Raw genomic sequence first — 25127 nt, forward strand, 5'->3', positions numbered from 1 at the left:
CAAACAAAATGAAGGTGCTTCTAAGCAGGTGGAGTTTGAGGGAAAATTTATTTTTCCTACACAAGAAGCAGAGGAGGAAACAAATGAAGATTACCCTCTGGAAGGAGAGCCAGTAGAGGAGATTCCAACTCAGGAATCTCAACAACAACTTGAATCAATAGCAACCAGCAGGCCAAAAAGAACAATAACGAAACCTGTTCGTCTCATAGAGACGGTTGCTTGTGCAACCTCAATTGTAGCTGATGATGTTCCTACTACTTATAAAGACGCTGTCCAAAGTTCAGAAGAAGATAAGTGGAGGATTTCCATGAATGATGAAATACAGTCCCTTCATCAGAATCATACATGGAGATTGGCCAATCTCCCGAAGGGAAAGAAAGCAATTGGGTGCAAATGGGTATTTGCAAAGAAAGAAGGATTTCCTAACCAATTAGATGTTCGCTACAAAGCAAGATTGGTGGCCAAAGGATATGCTCAAAAGGAGGGAATTGATTACAATGAAGTGTTTTCTCCAGTTGTAAAACATTCCTCCATTAGAATTATGTTGGCTTTGGTAGCACAATTGGATTTGGAACTAGTTCAGATGGATGTAAAAACTGCGTTTTTACATGGAAACTTGGAGGAGGAAATCTACATGACTCAGCCAGAAGGATTCAAAGTTGCTGGAAAAGAAAATATGGTGTGCAAACTTGAAAAATCGTTGTACGGATTGAAACAATCTTCTAGACAATGGTACAAGCGATTTGACGAGTTTATGTTGCGGCAAGGGTACAAGAGAAGCAAATACGATCATTGTGTGTATTTGCACAAGCTTAAAGATGGTTCCTTTGTATATCTTCTCCTATATGTTGATGATATGTTGATAGCTTCCAAGAATTTGGAAGAAATTGATAAGTTGAAGATTCAACTGAAGAAGGAGTTCGAGATGAAGGATTTGGGTGAGGCAAAGAAAATTCTTGGCATGGAGATAATTAGAGATAGACGTTCAAAGAAACTCTGTTTATCTCAAAAGGAATATTTGAAGAGAGTACTTCAACGTTTTGGCATAGATGACAAGACTAAGCCAGTTAGTACTCCACTTGCTTCCCATTTTAAGCTAAGTACTACTATGTCGCCAATGGATGAAGCTGAACGAGAGTATATGTCAAAGGTACCATACGCAAATGTTGTTGGTAGCTTGATGTATGCAATGGTTTGCACAAGGCCTGACATTTCACAAGCTGTTGGAGTTATTAGCAGATATATGCACAATCCAGGGAAGGAGCATTGGCAAGCTGTGAAGTGGATTCTACGGTATATTCATAATACTGTAGATGTCGGGTTAGTTTTTGAGCAGGAAGACAATCAGTCTGTAGTTGGATATTGTGACTCAGATTTTGCGGGTGATATGGACAAACGAAGATCAACTACTGGTTATGTGTTTACTTTTGCAAAGGCACCAGTTAGTTGGAAGTCTACTTTGCAGTCAACAGTTGCTTTGTCTACAACAGAGGCAGAGTACATGGCTATTACAGATGCTGTGAAAGAGGCAATTTGGCTTCAAGGATTGCTAAAGGAGCTTGGTGTTGAACAAAAAGGTATCACAATTTTTTGTGATAGTCAAAGTGCTATTCAATTAGCGAAGAACCAAGTTTATCATGCAAGGACGAAGCACATTGATGTTCGGTATCATTTCGTACGAGAAATCATAGAAGAAGGTGGAGTCACGGTGAAGAAAATTCATACTACAGAGAATCCTGCTGATATGCTGACAAAGGTGGTGACTGCGGTCAAGTTTCAACATTGTTTGGATTTGATCAACATTGTTGAACACTGAAGATTGAAGATGAAGACACAACCAAAATTTGTTATTGAGAGAGAATTGAAAATGTGGAATTTTGCCAAGGTGGAGATTTGTTGAAGTTTGGCAAAATGCCAAAGTCCCACATTGGTTGGGAGTTAAGTTTGGAGGGGATTTTTCCCCTATAAAAGAAGGCCTAATGTTTAGGATTGAAACACACCTCTCATTTGCCTTCTCATCTGTTTAAGGCATTTGTATCTTCTCTTCTTTAGTATTATTTCACTTGTATTTTTGGAGTGAAATAAAATATTGGTTGTGTCCGAGGAGTAGGCAAAATTAGCCGAACCTCGTAAATTCTGGTGTTCCCTTTATTGTTGTTTTATTGTCTTATTTATTATTTGGTGGCTGTCATAATTTTTGGTATAGTAGTTGTGACTTATTCACACTATATACATTTGGCTTCCGCAACAGTTTGAAGCGATGAGTTGGCATTTCATGTGGTCTCCACCTTATCAAAATGTGGATTGAGAGTCCACCTAGGACAACCCTAAGGGAGGAGGGGTATATCTTAGCCATTTGGGTAGTGACGGGTATTTTTGTGTGAAAAGAATAATGGATGGTAAAAGTGATCCTTTTCACATAGTAAAGGGGAAAATTTGATCGTTTCGGTTTAATAAGAATAAAAGCATTTGCTCATCAGGTATGGAATAACTAGCATCTCCGTCGGAAAAACACCTTTTGTTTATTAAGTACTGTACTTTTGGACATATTTACTTGAGAAATTTATTTTACAAGACATATATGGTGCTCAATTTGATATTTATCGGCATGTTTGAATAGAGGTTCATATGACAGTAGCATAAAGTTAAGACTTTTCTATTATATAACCAATACCTGATTTTTTTCTGTGCAACCTGTTGCACTTTAAAAAGGATTTTTCTTTGGAGGTTGACGCAGTGGTCGGATTTGATGAGGAAGCGCAAATACTGATGAAGCGACTTACTGAAGGATCCGAAGATCTGGACATTATTCCCATTGTGGGTATGCCGGGACTCGGCAAAACCACATTGGCAAGAAAAATTTATAATGATCCTCGAATTTCATATGAGTTTTTCAGTAAAATTTGGATTCATGTCGGCCAGCTAGACAAGATAAAGGATGTCTTTCTTAAAATTCTCAATAGGTTCACGAGAAACATTAAGGAATATCAAGATATGGATGCGAATGAATTAGCTAGGCTAATATGTTCATTTGTGGCTAAAGGAGGTAAATGTCTCATTGTCTTAGACGACGTGTGGGAGTCAGAAGTTGTGGATTCTGTCATGAAAGTTTTTCCGAAAAACAGGTTTGGACACCGAATCATGATGACCACTCGCTTAGGAAATGTTGCTACCTATGCCAATGAAAATCCTCATTATCTGAAATTTCTGAATGAAGATGAAAGTTTTGAGTTGTTGAAAATGAATGTTTTTGGCAGGAGAAGTTGTCCCCATGAGTTACTAAGACTTGGAGAAAGCATTGCAAAAAAATGTAGTGGATTACCACTTTCGATAGTGGTGATTGCAGGTGCATTGAGAGCAAGAACGAGTAAAGTTGATTGGGTACGAGTTGACAAAAATATGGGGGAATATCTTATTAATAAAGATGATTCTAGAATCAGCTTGAATATTGTAAAGGCTCATTATGATAGTCTACCCCAAGAGATACAGTCATGCTTCTTGTACTGTGGTGTCTTTCCTCGAGGCTTTGATATCCCTATTTGGAAACTGATTCGCTTGTGGATTGCCGAGGGCTTAATAAAGTCCAAACCAGCATTCACCCTTGAAGAGACAGCACAGTATTATTTGAACGGCCTTGTCGACAGAAATTTAGTGATGGTGATGCAGAAGAAGTCCGATGGCAAAATAAAAACATGCCGTGTTCAGGACTTGTTGCACGAGTTCTGTAAAATGGAGGCTAGTGAAAAATGGTTTTTCCAAGAAGTACGTCCAGCATTTGATGAGGCTATTATGTCTATACATGATCGAAGCATGTCGCGTCGATTGTGTGTTCAGCCCCGTGCTCTACATGATTTTCTCTCCACAAGACCATTCGTAGAGCATGTGAGATCTTTTTATTGTTTTTCCACAAGACAAACACAAATTGAGTTGCCTCCTAGTAACATCAGATCTATCTGCAGATCATTTCCATTGATTAGGGTCTTGGACATTGAGTCCTTAAAATTTTTATTCTCCAGGGATTTTTTCCAACTATTTCACTTGAGGTATATTGCTATTTCAGGCGACTTCATGGCCCTTCCATGTGCCTTCGTTAAATTTTGGAATTTACAAACCCTTATATTTAGTACATCGGCTCCAGTTCTTGAAATAAAAGCAGATATATGGAACATGTTAAGGTTAAGGCATATACACACCAATGATCCTGCAAAATTGCCGTGTCCTTCTACCTCTACGGGTAAAGCTTCTATCCTTCAAACACTTTCTCAGGTTGCATCACAGAGTTGCAGGAAAAATGTGTTTAAAAAGGCTTGTCATCTAAAAAAATTAAGTATTCGAGGGCCAATGAAGTCTTTTCTTGAAACTAAGTGCGTCAATCTTGAAGAACTGAAGTCCCTGGAAGAACTGAAACTGTTGAATGATTTTCTTTACTCGAGTGAAGTGCTTCACATTCCTGTAGCATTCTTTAAATTTGTTCGCACATTGAAGAAGTTAACTTTGTCAAACACAAAGTTTGATTGGAGTGAGGCAAGTAGGTTAGGGGAGTTGGAATGCCTTGAGGTCCTAAAACTTAAACAAGATGCATTCACAGGAGAGTCGTGGAGGCCGGAGGTAGGAGGTTTTAGTGAACTCCAGGTTCTGTGGATTGAAATGGCAGACTTGAAACTTTGGGAGGTTTCACAACTTCATTTCCCAAGGCTTAGGCACCTTGTTCTTATATCTTGTGATAAACTCGAGGCTGTGCCATATGAGCTTGCTAGTATACACAGCTTTCAAGAGATGAGGCTGGAGAACACAATCAAAGCAGTCAAATCAGCAAGAGAAATACAACGCAAGAAGCTGGAAAGCATCAATTTCAACCTCACCATATTCCCTCCTGAGTCTGATGATTTGAAGGCCACACAGTGAAAGGTCAGTTTTCAATAACTGATTTTTACATCCATTGTAATTTTCATGCAAGTTACACAACTATATTCACTCCCCTATTCTATTATTAATGAAGGGGAGGCTTGGCATAACTGGTAAAGTTATTGCCATGTGACCAGGAGGTTGTGGGTTCAAGCCGTGGAAACAGCCTCTTGCAGAAATGCAGGGTAAGGCTGCGTACTATAGACCCTTGTGGTCCAGCCCTTCCCCGTACCCGCGCATAGCGAGAGCTTAGTGCACCGGGCTGCCATTTATTCTATTATTAATATTAGATATTCCAATGAGGCTGCGTCTATTTCTATATGATGTCTTTCATTTAGCTGAATATATATCCTTTAAGGCTGCTTTATCCGAGATTATTAATTTAGTGCTTTTCTTTTATTTACTTTCGTCCTTTCTGCAGGGGAATCCAGGAATTATGTCGCTGGGAGCCTGGGATCATGGACAAAATATATTGCCCTTAGATAATTAAGGAGTCACTGCATATCTTGTTTTCTGCAGTCTGTTGATGTGATAGACTTCATTCCAATAAAGAACATGCTGTGTTTTTTTTTTCAAGCATTGTGGAGTTTGAAATAGCTTCGGTTTTTTGATTGGTGTTGCTTGCTGCTGCCCTTCTTTTATTTTTCCTAAGCCGAGGGTCTTTCGAAAACAGCCTCTCTGCCTTCTTGAAGGTAGGGGTAAGGTCTGCGTACATTTATCCTCCCTAGACTTCACTTGTGAGATTACACTCGGTTTTTTGTTGTTGTTGTTGTATTGTGAAGTTTAAAATAGTGTATGTGTGGTTACATTTCGTTGATTTTCTTTCTAGAGTTGTAATCAAACTGTGTTCATCTTTCCATTTCTGTTGTGTCTGTATTGGTTTACTTCTGTATTTACTATCTCTGTTTAAAAAGCACGGATATAGGGGAAAGACATGTAATTGCACTTTTCCCTTTTTATGACATTAAGAACATGGTTTTTCCAACTAGATAATTGGGCTTCATCAAGACAAATTATGTTTGTTTTTTTTTTTTTACTTATAAACGATTTTAATTTCATTCATATATAATGAATTTCTATGTTTCCTAGTTAATTTTTTCTTTGAACTCACCAATTGTCTCTGGTTCTTTGAGACAATATTAATTGCTGATATTGAATAATAATGACAGTGCCGTTCCTTTGAAAATGAAGATTCTATAGCTAGCTACTTCCACGAGTCAAAACTATTATTAACGCAAATGAGAAGGTTACCCATTAGTCAATTGAAGTATTGAACCATCTTCAAATATGTAAAGAAACAAGAAATAAATAATAATAAACAAATGTTATATTTGCATAGGGTTCTAAACTTCATATCCCAAAGAGATGCTAATAGTTTTTTCTTAAATGAGAATAGTATTCTACTGCATATGGAGAGGTAACAGCTTGTTTGGATGGTTGTTATGTATCGTTTCATAACTTATCGTATTATATTGTATTGTTTTGATGTAAACATTATGGATAGATTGTATTATTTGCCGTCAATTCATGATGTCATGCACAAATAATATAAAGAATAAACTTGCAAAATTATAAAGAAAAGTAAGCTACATGTTAGAATTATTATATAAAAAGGTAGAGCGAAAGATAAAATAGGATTACTTAATAATAAGGAAGGATAAGATGAGAGAAAAAATTAAGGTAACGATGTGATCACACCTAATTGGTTGTTACATAAAGTGACACTTTTCGTTGTTATGTAGCAGATTTACGATGTGATGCAATAAAATATAAGTAACAATCAAAATAAACATTGTATTTAAAGTAATAATACGATACAATAGCTAACAACCATCCAAACAAGTTGTGATAAAGATTACACACAAAAAAAAGGGATTAAGAACTAGCATTCACCAACTCCTTTGTAGCTGCAGGAATTGTTTGCTGAGGCAGCAACCACAAAGTTGAAAGTCAATCAAATGGTCAACTGTTTCTCAATTCCAAACTAGTCAGTTTATACGAATCCTCCACATTCATTCCATTATTCTAGTCAGGTCTACAAAGTAAAATGTTCAAAGAATTCATTAAGGAGGAAAGTAGAAATGCTATATTAACCAACTCTCCTTTCTACCAAAGCCTGCAGCTTCTATTAGAAAAGGAAAATCAGCTACGAAGATTCTTAATATGAAATGTATTTCTAATACTCTGATTGAATTTGTACCCCTCCTTATCTATTTGATAAATGGACCCTAATAATATTTTAGCCAAATGACGGATAGGAAGCTTTACTGTGCAAGATTTTGAGGAGCGATTGTTGAAACAACAGCAGGAAGAGGAAGAAAGGAAACGTCAACGTCGAGAAAAGAAGAAAGAGAAGGCTGCAGAGGAGGAACCTGAAATAGACCCTGAAGTTGCAACTATGATGGGATTTGGGGGTTTTGGAACTTCAAAAAAGTGATCACTTTGGCCATCGATCTCTCGCGAGAATAGCTTGGACTGGATAATCTGCCAGAGGCGTGTGCTTTATTTTGGAATGGTCTAAAATGTGAGAAATTCCATTTTAGGTAGTTGCCAAGCAGTTGAGGTTTGTCAAATCTTATGTTTGTCAATCCAGCCTCCAGAATTTTCTCAATGAATGATTGTACCACTGGTTTGGAGTATAGATGGCATCTCCAACTGTTCCTTGCTGATTGAAGAGTCCTAAATCTCTCTGCACCTCTGTAATCCACAATGCAGATTATTTTCATATGCTTAAAAAGAAATACTATCCAGGTAATGAAGAACATCAAGAAGGTTTGAAAGTTCTCAAAAAGAACGTAAACTGTGGTTCAATGAGTGGTTGAAAGGGACGGAGCCAGAAGCACGTTAACGAGTTCGGCTGAACCCAGTAGCTTTTGCTCAAATACTATATTTGTGTTAAGAAATTTATTAAAAATGTACAAATATTGAATTTAGAACGCAGTTGTTAATACATGAAGTTATCATTCTATAATCCGGAACCCATAAAGTTGAATGGATAATTTTTTTTAACTTTTCCAAAAAAAAAAAAAAAAGTATGCTCGCTAAAAGAGTTTAAAAAAGAAAAAAAAGAAGTCAAAAAACAAAAAGAGACTGGTGGCCATATTGCCTTATATTTACACACTACTAAAAAAACAGTGTAATTCTGTCCACTATTTTCGATCGAAATCAGTCGGAAATTATCAATTTCCGACCGAATTCCGATCGATTTTAATTGGTCGGGAAAACGATGGTCGCAAACGTGTACCGATCGAAATCGGTCGGAAACTATTAAATTGTTTTTATTTATTATTAATTTCCGACCGAATTCGGTCGGAAATGTAAAAAAACAATTATTTAATTAAATAATTAGTTGTAAATTGTAATAAATTGTTAATTTATTTTAAAAAATAAATATAAATTTATAATTTCCGACCGAATTCGGCCGGAAATTTTGAATTACTGAAAGAAAAAAAAAAAGATATTTCCCGTCGGTTTTCAATAACAAAATACTACCATTTAGAGCTTAAAACAACCAAAACAGTCCTCATTATGAACTACTACCAAGTAAAAGCAATATCATTAGTGGAATGTTAATTTGGAATGCAACAACATGGCTATCAAACCAGCCAAACATGACCTTTTGCACGAGTTTTGCAAAGAGGAGGCCAAAAAATGGTCGTTTCAACAAGTATCTGAAGATATTGGCAGTCAGGGGCGGAGCTACGGTAGAGGGTGCGGGTTCGGACGAACCCAGTGACTTTTTTCGAGACCCGATTTTTGTATTGAAAAATTTACTTTTTATATATAAATATATCCTACCGAACCCAGTAACAAAATGTGTTTGGGTTCAATGGTAAGAGTTTTGGGTTCGCTTGGAGAGCACGCGGGTTCGAATCCTGCTGAAAGTAGTTAGCTATTTTCTTGTTTTTTACCATTTTTCTTTTTAAGATAGCACAAATTAAACGACATCGTGACTGTTTTTTCTAATCTTTTCAACTTCCAAATCAAAAAAGTTGGGGTTCTACCAAGAGATTAAAAAACCCTAGATGAAAAGAGGCGTACCAACTCCTTCCTCTCCAGTAACAAAAACACTATTTTCCACCATTAAAGAGCCTTCTTACTCAATTGAAAATCAATAGCTTTTCTCCATGAAAGTTGTTCTCAAACTCCAGTTCCAAAACACCCCAAACTTCAACTACAAAACTCCATTAAACTCCTATAAAAATCAGCGAAAATCAGCTCCCAAAACCCCCTTTTACACCAATAGTGGGAGATAAGTGGTTGTGAGGAAAGCTGGGTTGAACTTAGGAGGGAGGAAAGCGAAAGCAGAGAAGATGTTTGGGTTAATGGATGAGTTCTTGAAGAATGATGCAGTTAGTTTACAAAAAGATATTCTTGATCATGTTGAATTTACTGTTGCTCGATCAAGATTCAATTTTGATGATTTTGAAGCTTATCAGGTACTCCCATTTCCCGATTTATTTGACATTTGTTCAAAGGTGTAAAAATTTCACAACATACTCATTTTTGGCATTTGGGTCTCGTTTAACTGCATCATCCCTTATTCTTGATTTGCTTATTTGTTGGAATAGAGTCATGTTTCACTTACTGCTAGAATTATACCCTTATTAAGAAGAAAATCTTCATATGTCTACAGTAGAGCTACAGTAGAAGAAAATTCAGTGACTTTTTTCGAGACCCTGTATTTGTAATTAGAACCCATACACTTATAATCCTAACTCCGCCTCTATTGGCAGTAGTATACCACCAGAGACTACTCGTCAATTGTGTGTTCAATCCTCTGTTGTGAATGATTTTCTCTCCCCAAAGCCATTTGGAGAGCATATCTTAGATCATTTTACTGTTTTACCTCAACACGAAGTCAAATGAGGTTGTGGCCAAGTGACATCAAACACATCACCAAAGCCTTTCCATTGCTTAGGGTTTTGGACTTTGACTCCGGTCATCTAGTAATTTTCTCCAAAGAGTTTTTCCAGTTATTTCTATTGAGATATATTGCTATCTCAGGTGACTTCTCAGGTGACTTCAAGGTTATTCCTGTACCCTTAGGTAAATTCTTATATTTACAAACTCTTATACTTAATACATCAAATTCCACCCTTGAGATAAAAGCAAATATATGGAAGTTGTTGCGGTTGAGGCATCTTCACACCAACGTCCCTGCAGAATTGCCGCCACCTCCTATCCCAACAGGTGAAGCCTTCTTGCCTACAAACTCTTTCTCTGATTACACCGAAAAGTTGCACGAAAGATATCTTTGCAAAAGCTTGTAATCTTAAAAAGATGGGTATACGAGGGAATATGGAGACTTTCGTTGAATCTAGCAAGGGTGGATGGCAAAATCTTGAAGAGCTTAAGTGCCTGGAACATTTGATAATATAAAATGATAGTTTTTACTCGCGTAAACTTTATCTTCCTCCATCATTCTTCAAGTTTCTATGCACACTGAAGAAGTTAACTCTGTCTAAGACAATGTTTGATTGGAGCGAGGCGGATATATTGGGGCGGTTGGAATGCCTTGAGGTCCTGAAATTGAAAGAAAATGCATTAGAGAGGATGTACTGGAAGGTGAAACGAGGTGGTTTTAATAAACTCCAGGTCTTAAGGATTGAAGGGGCAGACTTGGAAAATTGGGAGGCTTCTAAATATCAGACACCTTGTTCTTAAATTTTGTGAAAATCTTGAAGCAGTGCCATATGAGCTGGCTGATGTACCTAGCCTTGAAGAGATGAAGCTGGAGAACACAAGAAAAGCAGCCAAATCAGCGAGAGAAATAGAGCGCAAGAAACTCATGAAAAGCATCAAATTCAAGCTCACGTTATCGCCCCCTGATACTGAATAGATGGTCACATCCAGTTGAAAGGTTAGTAGAATTTATTTTTTCATATTAAAATGATTTTCAATATATATTCATGTCCAGCTACTGCCACTGTATTAGATATACCTTTGAGACTGTATCATTATTATTAAGGCTGTTTCTTCCATGATCTATAGTATTTGTTGATGGTACTGATATATTGTCTCTTTTCGTCTTCTTGAGCCGAGGGTCTATCGGAAATAGCATTTCTACTCCCTCGGACTAGGGGTAAGGTCTGCGTACACACTACCCTCCCCATACCCCACTAATAGTATTTTACTAGGTCATTGTTGTTGACTTATTCTTGTTGTTGTTTCTTCCATGATTATTTCATTCTTCAGAGTCAATATAAAGGTTTGAGTGTCCTTTACATCAATAATGTCTACATGATTATTCCTTCTTTTAATGTATGTTGACTTATATTGCACTATAGTAGATGGAATATTGTGAATGATTTAGTGGTTTCTTTCCACACAACTTTCTCTCTATTTGTTTTATTTATAATTTTCCTCCTTTCTGCAGGAGAGATCAAGGTATGCTGATGCTGGGAGCTAGGATCATGGACAAATAGAATACTCTTTGATATTGTTGAAAGACATGTTATTCCTTTTCTTCTTTTTTTTTCTTGCTTTGAAATAAAAGTCATTCCAACTAGATAAACTACTACAAGTCTTGTTTGTTTCTCATTATTTTGAATGGACGGTTTCACTCAAGTCTATCTAGTCGTCCTTTCCTTCTTTGTCTTCTCCTGTCACTACCATAAATCCGGATCCGGTTGTGATAGCGCCTATCGTAAAACAAGGCCAACCGACACAAACCCCCAATATCAATTAACAGTTATAATAATTTATTTTAAGTCATTTATAAACTGATAATCCCAAAATAAAGAGTAGAATAGAACAGTGCGAAAACAAACACAATCCGACATCGGGGTATCACCAATCATGAACATCTAAAATCCGTCTAAGAGTATGAAAGACAACATAGTCTAATGCAAACTAGAACAAGGTGAAATAAAGATAGAAAGGAGAAGCACTGAGCTGCGAACGCCGAGCAACTACCTAGTCAACTCCGAACAAGCCTGCTAAAAAGCAAATCATCACTCGCTAGCATGACCCGAGACTCCTGAATCTGCACACGGGGTGTAGGGAGTAATGTGAGTACGCCAACTCAGTGAGTAATAAAAGTAAAAGTAGTTGAGCGATAAGAAAACACGTAAAATATAGCAAAATGCTACAACGAGGCAGTATAAAACCAATACAATACAATAAAACAATGAAAGCTCATAAAAACACCTTAATACCGTGACAACCTCTTTAAACATCTCTTAGCAGTTTAAACGAGTAAATGAAAAGTTGTAAAAAGAGAAAAGATACACATAAAATCAGCCTCTCTGGCAAAATACCAACAGAATCAGCCCCTCGGGCAATAACATGGAACAACATCAGCCCCTCGGGCTATATCACATCTCGCACTGGGTACATGCGCTCACTGAGAGTGTGCAGACTCCGGGAGGGGCCCCTTACGTCCTAAGCGCAATATCAAACCATCTCGTGACATAACCAAACAAGCTCTTGGCCTCATATCAAGCCACCTTGTGTCATATCAACTCAGGCCCTCGGCCTCATAATCATGAATCAGTACCATACCGGTGTGGCGTGCAGCCCGATCCCATAATATCCTCATAACACAGACCCTCGGCCTTACTCAGTCAGAATCTCACAAAGTCACTCGGGCACAGTAAAATATGATGCTCAGCTCAAATATCATTTAAGATGTCAAAACAGAGTAAACATGGCAGAGTTATGAAAATAGTAGAATATAACATGACTGAATATAAATATAAAGTCAAAACAGTGAGGAATAGTAGTAAAAATCCCCTAAGGGTCCAAAACAGTTAGCACGAGACCCAAATATGACATTCAACCCAAAACATGATGATAACAAACGGTTTTCAATCAAATACGCAGTTAAACAGTCATACAGGACGGACTAAGTCACGATCCCCAATGGTGCACGACCTCACGCTCGTCATCTAGCGTGTGCGTCACCTCAAAATAGCACAACGATGTGAAATCTGGGGTTTCACACCCTCTGGACAACATTTACAATCATTACTCACCTCGATCCGGTCCAAACTCTAGCCCACGATGCCTTTGCCTCTCGAATCGGCCTCCGGATGCTCCAAATCTAACAAAAATCAGTACATAACCATCAAAATATGCTAAGGGAACAAAACCCACTCGAAAGAAATCAAAATACAACGCAAAATCCCGAAATTTACCAAACCCAATCCCCGGGCCCACGTCTCAGAATCCGACAAAATTTACATCAATGAAATCCTCATCACTCCACGAGTTCATTCATACCAAGAATACAAAAATCTGACCACAAATGACCTCTCAAATCCTTACTCAAAAGTCTCCAATCTCAAGCCCTAGTTTCTTCAATATTTACCCACAAATTTCCATAAATTTCAAGCCTAATAAATGAAACACCATATAAACGAGTTTAGGGTCCAAAAACCTTATCTCTATGAAATCCCTCTTCAAAATCTCCCAAAAAGCTCCAAAATCTTCTTAGAAATGGTGAAATAACCAAAATTTTGCGAAGAGGACCTTTTATACTTCCTGACCCAGGCTTTTCGCGTATGCGGTACTATTACCACTTTTGCGGTCCCGCCTTTTTGGTGTTGACCACCGCACTTGCGGTTTTCACTTAAATGCCTAAAGTTGCATCTGCGATAATATATCTGCACCTGCGTTATCGCAGATGCGCTAACCTAGCCGCTTCTGCGGTTCCAGCTCCCCGTGGCCCATTCCGCTTCTGCGACTTGCTTCCGCATCTGCGACTTGCTTCCGCATCTGCGGGGGTCGCACTTGCGGCTGCGGCCTCCCAACCGCAGATGCGGTTATGACAACAGCCTAAAACTTCAGCTGCAAACTCCCAATTCCTAAATTCCCCGTCAACCATCCGAAATCACTCTAAGGCCCCCGGGACCTCAACCAAAAGCATAAATAAGTCATACCACCATCCAAACTTATACCAATCCTCAAAACACCTCAAACAACATCGAATCAACCAAAACACATCGGATTCAAGCCTAAGGTTCCAAAAATCTTCCGAATTACGCTTTTGATCAAAAAGTCTATCAAATCACGTCCGAATGACCTGAAATTTTGGACACACATTCCAAATGGCACAATGGGCCTACTGAAACTCCCGTAATTCTATTCCGACCCCTATATCAAAATCTCACCTACCAACCGAAAAACGCCAAAAATTCCAATTTCGCTAATTCAAGGCTAAATCTACTACGGACCTCCAAAACACGTTCCGATCACGCTCCTAAGTCCCAAATCACCTCCCGAAGCTATCCGAACTATCAGAATTCACATCTGAGCCCTTTTTCACATAAGTCAACATCCAGTTGATTTTTCCAACTTAAACTTACTCAAATGAGGCTAAGTGTCTCAAACCTTACCAAAACTCTACCTGGACAACCAACCCAATAACTCATAATACAGCTGAACAAGACAATAAGAAGCAGAAATTGAAAAAACGGAGCGGTAACTCATGAAACGACTAGCCTAATTATTACATCTCCTATTCCGTTTCTACGATTCCGTTCAACCGAAGCAAATTCACATCTTTCTCGGAGTCAATGGGACGGTCCAACCGAAGCAACTTGTTTCTTGCATAAAAGCCCAAACTTTTTAAAGAAATTACAGTATCAGCCTCCACTTTTACAAACCCATTGTTCCAACCCCCACAAACCCAGTTCCCAATTACTCCAACACAGCCTCTCGTGGCTAATGAAATTGTGGGCATCTAAGTTTTGGCCAACAAGGGGGAGGAACCATTGTCCTGGTTCAAGTGTTCTGGTGTCGGTACAGATTTTTCCAGGTGGACACAACTTAATGATTCTGCCATTCACAGCCCTCATTATCTCTGAGATGGTCCAAAGAGGAGAATTCGGTGAAGTAGAAAATGTAGCTTGAGGAATCAAGATTCTTGGTCTGTTTGGGTAAAGTGAAAATGGTGGTTTTTGATTTTGATGGATTGGTAAATGAGAATGGAGAAGGATGAAGTGGAATGGTTAGTGGAATCATTGGAGCAATGTTAACAAGACAGCAGAGAACGATGTTTTCCTTAACAAATTGACTCTGTTAGTATAACTTTTCCAAATGTCGTACCTTGTGCTAGTATGGTTGTTCCTTAAAATGACAAAATTGTACGTATTGTGTCTTTTTTTTTTTTTTTTTTTTTGGGCTTTTGGGACAATATGAACTTGGGTCTTTTACCTCAATTTATAGTTAACAAATTTGATCTTTGATTTATAGCTGAACGTTTGGCTACATTTCAACTAATATGTCTATTGTGTTGTGGAATGTAGAATTAATAATATTAAAAAGCTAATATGTTAGTCATACAAGGTCATGAGAAAAAAGATGTTAACAAATTCGACGGTATCACATCACCAATCACCAAGTGTTTTTAACGTCCGATAGGATCTGAACTTAAGACCTCATGACTCTTCTCCCACTTTATTAACAACTATGTCACACCCTCGGATGCAGTGTTATAAGATAATAAGTCCGGAAAGTGTACTCTAGAATGAAATTCTCCTTAAACAAGTTGAGAAGCAGCACTTTTTTGCAACTTTCTCAATCAGGAGCTCTCCTATATATAGTTTCAATGCCTGTTAAACTTGTAATCTCATGAGGGGATGCCTAGAAGACTGAGGAATAAGAAGGTGAACCTGAACTAAGTGCTGCTACATTACAAACTGCTTTCTTGTACAACTAAGCATCGCGTAATGATTTATTCTGACTTTATAAATAAATGGAAAATGAAAGCCACAAAAGAGTACTTATGCGACATTAAAAATACTAACTTTAGTGTACGTGTGTTTTGCGTCAATCAATATAAAATATATATAAAAAAATAAATAAATTATTGTATACATTGAAACAATATTTTCTTAACATACAAAGATGATGAATATAGTTGAATTAGTTATATAATATTTATAATTATAATATCTTGTGAAATAAGAAAATATGTCATGTTGTTGTATCTCGTGTAACATCTCTTTAGATTACAAGTAATACAAATTTCGACCATCGATTAGATCAATGACAATATTATATTATGTCACGATTTGTCAAAATTGTTATTTCATCAACATATTATAAACTTTAACTACTCGATATAAATATTTTATCTGATTGTTTATTCGTTAGATGCGTCGCTACATCCCCAAATATATCTACTAAATAATGCAATTTTTCATAAAACTCCAGTCACCTAATTAGGCCAGGCTTCGGGAAGCTGTTCTTTAAAAAAATATTCTTAGATCTTCATCTAATGATATTAATTAAATAGTTATTATTTTTCTTAAAATTATTAAAAGCTTGAAAAATTAAATAATAACTTAAACTTTTGAAAAGGAGATCTAATGCATATTAAGATCACCCTACAAGGAAATAATAACATTTTTTATTAATTATCAAATAATGAATACAAAAAATAATGAAGCTTTAAAATAAATGGTAACTTTTTCACAATTAATTTATCTTCAAGATTCTAACACAAACATTTTATGTAGAAAAATGAAGGTAAGCTACTTTTTATTACAAAAGAGATTACAAAACTTGCTCAATATAAAAAATACGTAGTATATGGTGGAGAATTATATATTTAAAGATTGATTTTTCTAATTTAGAGGAAGGTCTAGTAAACAACATTTCTTATGACTATAGATTATAAGTAAGTATAATCAGTTTTCCATTTCCATGAAGAATAATAAATAAAACCTAATTTAATTTGTCAACATTCTAAAATAAATATTTTATGTAGGAAATACATTATATTTATATAACAAAGAGATTAAAAGTTTTAAAATAAGTTCTAATTTTTTTCCTCGGGTTAAGTCTTCCCCCTCCCCCCCCGAAATTTATATGTCTATTTCTTACATGGTGATAATATTTGTTTTTTGTAACCAAGGTACATAATATTCGTTCATATAGACTAAGAACCTTTCTAACTTTGTATCAAAATTAAAAGAAAACGAAAGTAATTATCTTGTCTTAAAAGATTTGGCGTTGGTAAATAGAATATGGTTATAAGTTGATTTTAAATTCTTAAAAAATTTAGTTAATTTAAAGGTCCTAAATCTTAGGGAGATAATTAAATAACTTTTTTGTCTAGTGTGAACTCTAATTTTAAAAGGGTAAAAAATACGAACACATTTCGCTAAGGGCCTTTGTGATTTTAATATGGTATAAGTTTTTATGTGTAAGATTTACATACAATAAACTCTTAATATTTTTTTTAAAGGTTTCAGACTTTTTACATAATTTAAATAAGAAAAAAATTAATAAGTAAAATTTTAATTAATTTTATACTCCTAAACATAGATTTGTATAAAGTAAACTCTTAACAGTTTTAAAGTTGTAAATGGTAGGACTTTCTGCCTAATTCAAATAAGAACGATTTTAATGCATAAAATTGTAATTCATTTAAACTGTTAAATATTAAGAAATAATTAATTGACTATTCAATAAATTATTTCTTATAGTACTTGACATATACTCCAAGGACTGCAGTTTTTGTTTATTTATAATTGGGACAAAAAAAAACATTAGCTTTAAGTTCCAATAATCTATTCTAGAAAAATATTAATTCATTGACAGTAGTATTTTATTGATATCGTAGAATTAAGAAAATATATAATAGGTAATATAGCTCAATCTGGTTTCATACCTGGTAGGAGGATAACAGACAATATTATATTAGCTCGTGAGCTAGTCAAAGCTTACACAAGAAAGAATATTTCTGCCAGGTGCATGATCAAGATTGACCTCCAAAAAGCTTATGATTCAGTCGAATGGAGTTTCTTAGAGCAAGTCATGATTGAATGGGATTCCCAGAGAGATTTGTGATCTGGATAATGGAGTGTGTAACAACTGTCAACTACACTATTATGGTTAATTGAGAGACTACCCCACCATTTGATGCTGCTAAAGGACTAAGACAGGGTGATCCCATCTCCCCTTTCTTGTTTGCAATTATAATGGAGTATCTCGGTAGAAGGCTCAACAAACTAAAGGAGGTGAAAGAGTTCAAGTTCCATCCCAAGTGTGCAAAGTTAGGGATTACCCACCTAAGCTACGCAGGTGATCACTTGATATTTGCTAGGGGTGATCTCAACTCTATCTCTCATATTCAAGAATGCTTCAACCACTTCTCTCAAGTATCTGGCTTACAGACAAATTTGAAGAAGAGTTCAATGTATTTTGGAGGAGTTCAAAAGAGTACCAGGGTAGAGATTATTCAAAAGTTGGGCTACACAATTGGAGAGTTACCATTTAAATATCTTGGTATTCCTCTTGCTACCAAGAATCTGTCCCTGATACAATGGTATCCTCTAATAGAAAAGATAGTTGCAAGGATTTTCTCATGGACCGCCAAAAAGCTCTCATATGCTGGAAGAGTGCAGCTGTTCCAAACAGTCCTATTTGGTATTCAATCCTATTGGTCACAGCTGTTCAACTTACTAGTAAAAGTTATGAAGATGATAAGGCCTACTGTAGAAGTTATATTTAGTCTGGAATCAATACCATTACAAAAAGTCCCTGGTGGCTTGGAGTAGGATGTATACACCTAAGTCAAGTGGGGGCTTGGGTTTGATTAACATACAATTATGGAACATGGCAGCTATAGCAAAACTGTGTTGGGATAGCAAGCAAACAAGACAGAGTGTGGATAATGTGGATTCATGCATACTACATCAAAGATAAGAGGCTAGAAGACATGGCAATCCCACAACATGCAAGCTGGATGGTCAGACAGATACTAAGTGCCAGAACAATTCTACAACAAATTCAACATAAGCAGAAGGTCAAAAAGAGCATGGTTAGCCAGTTTTACATTCAGCTGTTGGGAAATAGTCCTAGAGGCAACTGAAAGTGTATGATGTTCCAAAACAAAACTAGACCAAAAGCCATATTCACAATGTGGCTGCAGTTGCAGGGTAAGCTTCTAACTGCAGAAAGATTGATTAAATGAGGAGTAATTGTGGATTCAAAATGTTCTCTATGTCAGTTGCATGATGAAACTAGAGACCATCTGTTTGTGAACTGCTCCTTTACTAAGGCAGTGTGGCAGAAGATATTACACTGGATGCAAAGGCAAGATGTAGTTCGAGACAACTGGGTGCAACATCAACAATGGATGATACAGAGAGCTAAATGCGGGTCTTATGGAGCTCAATTGTATCGAATGGTGTATGCAGAGGTTACACATAGTGTTTGGATTGAAAGGAACATGAGAATATTTCAGCAGGGAAGTTGAAGTGTTGATTGCATAGCTAGAGAAATAGCCTACATATGTAATGTGAGAGCTACCAAAGGCATTAGTAGTTTAGTCCAGCATTTTATGTTTCATTAGACATAGTATGTAGGTTTGAGATTGTTTTTTGATAGATATAGCAGGCTATGAATTGTAAAGATTATTGGTGATTAATAAAATGTTAATTACCTAAAAAAAAATGAGAAGAAACGATGGTGGTTTTTTTTAAGTGATTGATATAAGGTAAAAGTTTAATTGATTTTAAAGTCCTGAATATTAGTATTTTCTACCCAGTTTAAATAAGGAAGGATTTAATACATAAAATATAATAGTTAATTTGTAAGTCCTAAATTTTAGCAAAATGAGTTAAATGACTATTTTGTCTAGTGTAAAATTAATTCTTAAAGGGTAAAAAAGGCGAACGACATTTCGCTAAGGGGCTTCGTGCTTTTAATATATTAATTAATAATTAATAATAATAATAATAATTAATATAGTATATAGATATATATAGATAGATTATTCATGCACAACTGGAAAGATTGCACTAATTAGCATGAATAAGCACAAGCCTCTACGGTTTCTCTGTGTACACTTCTATTTCTAAACGGCATGTCATCTATGCGCAGATGTGTGTTGCATGATACTGTATGACATGTACGTTGGTGCAGAAAGATTCACTGGTGTATCAATGGCAGAAACAAGTGGTGCGGTTACAGGTTGTCCAATGGTGGTCGTTCCATATATGCCAACTGCAAGGGGAGCAACTGGTGCTTCTATGGATCGTTTGTTTGATTTGCCAGAAGAACCTTGAGGTGCTGAAACATCTCCATTATTAACACTGGTGATGTCATGTATACTTGACCGTCTTCTATCCTTGTTCGTAGGGTTCAAACGTATGAAATATTTTTTCGCATGACTAATGGCGGAGCCAGAATCTATACAAAGGGGTGTCAAAATCTAAAGAAGAAGCCAAAAAATAGAAACTATGCTGCAATAGGGAATGGAACTTACGACCTTCAATCACTTTTGACACCCCTTGACCATTGCTCTAAGAGATTGTCCTGTGTCAAGGGTCGTCAACCCATTGTATATATTCAATTTTTTTTTAAAAATACCGATCTACACAGTGTTATTTTCCGGCGAAGGGGTGTCAGGGTAGCTCCGCCCCTGCGCATGACTGGCCACTTGTGTAGGAGTTCTTGTCATAACAAAGTTCCGAGAAATACTTCTCCAATCACCTTTTCCATATTTTTCCAAACCAAGAAGGAACAATCTGCGTACCAACATAGATAAAGAAAATGAAGAAAAAGTCTGTCAATACTAAATTGAAAGGATGTAAACTGTGTCTGAAATGTAGAATATGCATCATCAATTATTTTCTCCATACTTATATATCACTGCAACCTTGGTTGTTATAGCCAACAAAGTGAGAAGTCTAATTGCTACAGAACATGATCCAGTTTCAGGAATTTTAAGTACACTTATTTTAGGATGAAAAGATGAATGTAACAACCTCCAAATATGAACACTCACAATAACAGAAGAAGAAGATTGATTGTTTAATTAATAACCAAAATACATAAGGAAAGCTAGAGAAGGATAGAAGAACAATAACCTAGAAGAAGGGGATGAGAATGCAGAGAACGCAGAATAGGGATGGGAGGACTCAGACATTTCATTCAACAATAAAGGCTTGCCTTGCACATCCCCCTGGATCGCAAATATAACTCCCTAATAATCTATTTGGGTGTTTAATCCTTGGGCTTTCTCTTAATTTAGGTCCTGGCCCAATAGTTCTAACTGGATCAGTCTTGTTCAACAAATTTGGCCCAAAAGTCCTTATTGTGTTAGCCTTGTTCACAACAATACTCCCCTCCTCAAAAAGAACCTTGTCCTCGAGGTTCGAGTTAGGAACACTACTATCAACACGTCCCCCACCAAATATTGGTCTGATGTAAGCGAGCACTGAGCCTCCAGTAGGAATGGAGTGCATATAGAAGTCTTTCAAACGACACAAGCAAATATCCATTGCAAATATCATGCACTGATAAGAGAATACAAACAGTTCCATCTTCTTTCTTTTCTTATTCTGCTTATTCTTTTCTAAGTAATTATCAAAGAGATTAAAGATTGAAGATGTAGCAACTACCAATGCAAAATCAGACAGAAAAATGGAGAAATACATACACCCTTGCCATCCCGGATCCCACACGCGAGTCATAGAGTTAGAAACCACATACTCTGAATAGAATCTTAGAGTTAAGGTCTTGGATTTTATCCCTGGTGCCGTGATAATGTGATTTCTATGAGGGCTCAACTCAATTTCCAACTCAATCATAATTTGGTTGATAAGAGATTGAAGACTTGGAACCCGAGACTTGATAATATACTCCAAATGTTTTGACATGATTTTCTCATGATGTTCGGTATCCGTCCTGTGAGCGAGATGCTGTAAGATTTGGCAAAAATGCTCTGGTTTGCAGCTTCCTTGATTAGGCTAGTTTCAGTCAGCTGCGGTTGAACAACAGACACTGAGCCTTCGACTAGCACTTTCACATCGCTCTCTTCCTCGGACTTTCCATCCTTGAAGGCAGACTCCATTGGTGTTATAGGGAGTAAGGTAGTTACTTTTGAAAGAGAACTAATGTTGAATACTTGGTCGTTGGTATTGGCAACATCCTTGTTGTGCTTACGATCGATCTCCTTTTCAAACATTTCATCGAATACCTTGCACTCTTCTGTTTTGCCTCTGTGGTCAGATTGCTCTGACCCGCCAAAGCCTATTAAAATAGCCTCAAAATGACTCTGGTACTCAGACACATTAGTTGTTTGCCGGAGCTTCGCTAATCGTCCTTCGACTGATTCTATTCCCTTTTGACGGAAACGAATTCGCACCTTCACAATAAAATGTTCCCAATCCACCAGCTGCTTGTTCCGGAAGAGCCATCGGTACCAGTCTAAAGCTTCTCCATCGAGATAGGACGAGGCGAGAAGTAACTTGTTGTTTTCTGAAATTCTATAAAATGCAAAGTATTGTTCAGCCTGAGAAATCCATAGCTCTGGTTCTCGCCACAGAATCGTCGGAATTCCACTGGAGTGGGCTTACTTGTTGCAAGGTTTCCAACCAACTCCTGTAATAATGAACGAATTTCAGCCAAATCCTTAGACCATGAATCCTTCATGACCTTAATTGAATCATCGATAGTTCGAACTATTTGGTCCTCCATTGAAGACCTCTATAGCAACCTCCAAATATGAACACTCACAATAACAGAAGAAGAAGATTGATTGTTCAATTAATAACCAAAATACATAAGGAAAGCTAGAGAGGGATAGAAGAATAATAATCTAGAAGAAGGGGATGAGAATGCAGAGAATGCAAAATAGGGATGGGAGGACTCAAACATTTCATTCAACAATAAAGGCTTGCCTTGCACATCCCCTAGATCCCAAATATAACTCCCTAATACTCTATTTGTTAAAATAGCACGGTATAACCAGTTTTCGGACTGGTCATTCAAAAATAGTCACCGTTTACGAAGTCAATAAAAAATAGCCACTATTTTGCTGCAACAGAGACCGGTCCCGCATAATATACGGGAGTTCGGTGCATCTGTGTACGAACTCTAGCATATTATGCTGGACCAGTATACTTTGCTGACTCCTGTATAATATACGGGAGACTAAAGCACCGGTGCTCCAAACTCCAGTATATTATACTGGACATTTATACTTGCTGGAACTCCAGTATATTATATTGGAGTTCTAGTGTACTTATGCTGGAACTCCAACATATTATGCTGGAGTTCCAGCATAGTTATCTTTGAACTCCCGTATAATATGCTGGAGTTCAAGCATACTTATATTGGAACTCCAGTATAATATACGGGCGTATTTTTCGGGTTTTGAACAGTGTTTTCGCTCAGATTTATCTTTACATAAAAAGTGGCTAAATTTCGATTACTTTTAAAACAATCAGACAAAGAGTTGTAGCAAGGTAACCAGAGAAAGAGTTGTAGCAATCAGAGAAAGAGTTGTAGCAAGGCAAAGGCAGACAACCAGACTCGATTCGGCTAACATCATCAAGTAAAAGGACATAATGATTCTTAACCTCTTCTAAGGTTTTCCCTGGAACATCAGCTGCAATTTTCTTCCACTTATCTGCAAAATCCTCAGGATAAGCTGCCAAGACATTCTCAAATGCTATATTTTGCTCTCTACTCCAACCTGATTTAGCTTCTGTCATCTAGGCTTCTTGAATTCACTCTCAAGCTTTTACTCACTTAAATGAAACAGAAAATGAATCAAACAAGTGATCGGCAGTCCCACGGAAAAGCTTGAAAATACATCAACATAGAAGTTACATTTTTGAGAGAAGAAAAAAAAAGTTACATTTTTGCAGGATAGCTACAACAACTGGGATCTGAGCTACTGCCTCAGAATTATTTCCGGATAGATAATATATATAAACAATAACAACAACAACGCCATAGTCGTAACTAGTTGGCGTCGGCTATATGAATCTGATCATTTTTCCCATTTAAACTCGTCTAAGGCGAACATTATAAATAAAAATAAAAGTATATATGCAAGAATTTAATTTGGGGACTGAACTTTTAGAAACCATGTACCAGACCAATGAGGTCACTTAGAGTAAAAACAAAAGGATACCAAAAATAGCCAAGTACAGTCATCAACTCTAATAAATATCAGAGGGTACAAGAAGGGAAACAGATGCTGATGGATTCAATGGGTGGCTTTCTTCATATTCATAATTCAAAAATTGGACACTTTTGAATTGCTGACCTATAAACCAAAAATGCATAAATTGCAGTTTCGTGAGGTTAGTATAAAGAAAATAGACAGCTTTAATAAGTTTTAATGAATACAATTAAATGACAATTAGGGGTGATGAAACAAGTTTAAGGGGATGTTGAAATGTGAAAATAATAAACTTATTTTTTATTTGTTCATATTTGTTTACATTAGTCTACATTTGTTCATGAACTAAAATATTAAGTTAGTACATGGATTAGAGTATGAACACATTGATGTACTTTGGAATATGTGGAGTGCGGACATGATTAGTATGTTTACATGTACTTTAGGCTAGATACATGAAGGATTTTTTCTATAAATAGTCATGTATTCCTAACCATTTGAAGCAAGTCAAATTAAATAGAAATTATCCTTTCCTCCACTTTCCTCCATTTTGGGACAACTTTTGAAGAAAATTTGTGATATTCATTTAAAAGATAAAAAATTATTCTTGAGAGATGAAAATGGGAGTTTGTTAGCCAAAGTTCCTATGGCTAACAATAAAATATTTGTTTTGGACCTTCAATGTAATGTTCCAAGGTGTTTGCTTTCATGTACCAAAGATTCATCTTGGCTTTGGCATATAAGATTTAGTCATGTGAATTTTGATATATCTAAGGTTGATGAAGAAAGAAAGCATGGTGGATGGATTGCCAAATATTGATCATCCAAGCCAACTTTGCGAAGGATGTCTCTTTGGAAAGCAAGCAAGAGAAAGCTTCCTAAAAAGTCTTTCACTAGAGCCTGATGCCCATTGGAGTTGACTCACATAGATGTGGACCAATCAAGCCATCTTCACTTGCTAAAAATAATTACTTTTTTACTTTTCATTGATGATTATTCTAGGAAAACTTTGGTGTATTTTTTGAATGTGAAATCGGAGGTGTTTGATACTTTCAAAAAATTCAAGAGCATGGCGGAGAAATAAAGTTGCTATCAAGTTAAGTCATTGCGGTCCGATAATGGTGGAGAATTCATCTCAAATGAATTTAAGGTTCTCTGTGAAAATAGTGAAATTCATCATTTTTTGACTGTTGCAAGATCACTAAAATAAAATAGCATTGTGGAAAGAAAGAATCGGACTATTCTCAACATGGCATGGAGTATGTTAAAGAGCAAAAATATGCCAAAGGAGTTTTGGGCCGAAGCAGTTGCTTGTGCAGTACGTCATACATTCTATTAATGGATT

The 25127-nt window shown here is 36.6% G+C and overlaps 2 protein-coding genes across 2 annotated transcripts; one reads left to right on the forward strand and one right to left on the reverse strand.

The window, feature by feature from the left end:
- Positions 1–2435: 2435 nt before the first annotated feature.
- Positions 2436–5725, forward strand: LOC104244068 (putative late blight resistance protein homolog R1B-16). The gene is made up of 2 exons (XM_009799372.2): positions 2436–4908; positions 5327–5725. Exon 1 carries the CDS (start codon positions 2770–2772, stop codon positions 4903–4905), a length of 2136 nt encoding a protein of 711 aa, XP_009797674.1. The 5' UTR covers positions 2436–2769; the 3' UTR covers positions 4906–4908; positions 5327–5725.
- A 13874-nt stretch (positions 5726–19599) lies between these two features.
- On the reverse strand, positions 19600–22550 carry LOC138888983 (transcription factor SRM1-like). Its single transcript, XM_070171561.1, has 3 exons — positions 21361–22550; positions 20286–20393; positions 19600–20036 (listed from the first exon to the last, which is right to left on the reverse strand). Exons 1-3 carry the CDS (start codon positions 21525–21527, stop codon positions 19733–19735), a joined length of 579 nt encoding a protein of 192 aa, XP_070027662.1. The 5' UTR covers positions 21528–22550; the 3' UTR covers positions 19600–19732.
- Between the last annotated feature and the right edge of the window lie 2577 nt (positions 22551–25127).

Source organism: Nicotiana sylvestris, chromosome 4, assembly GCF_000393655.2.
Source record: "Nicotiana sylvestris chromosome 4, ASM39365v2, whole genome shotgun sequence".
Taxonomy (NCBI): Eukaryota; Viridiplantae; Streptophyta; class Magnoliopsida; order Solanales; family Solanaceae; genus Nicotiana; species Nicotiana sylvestris.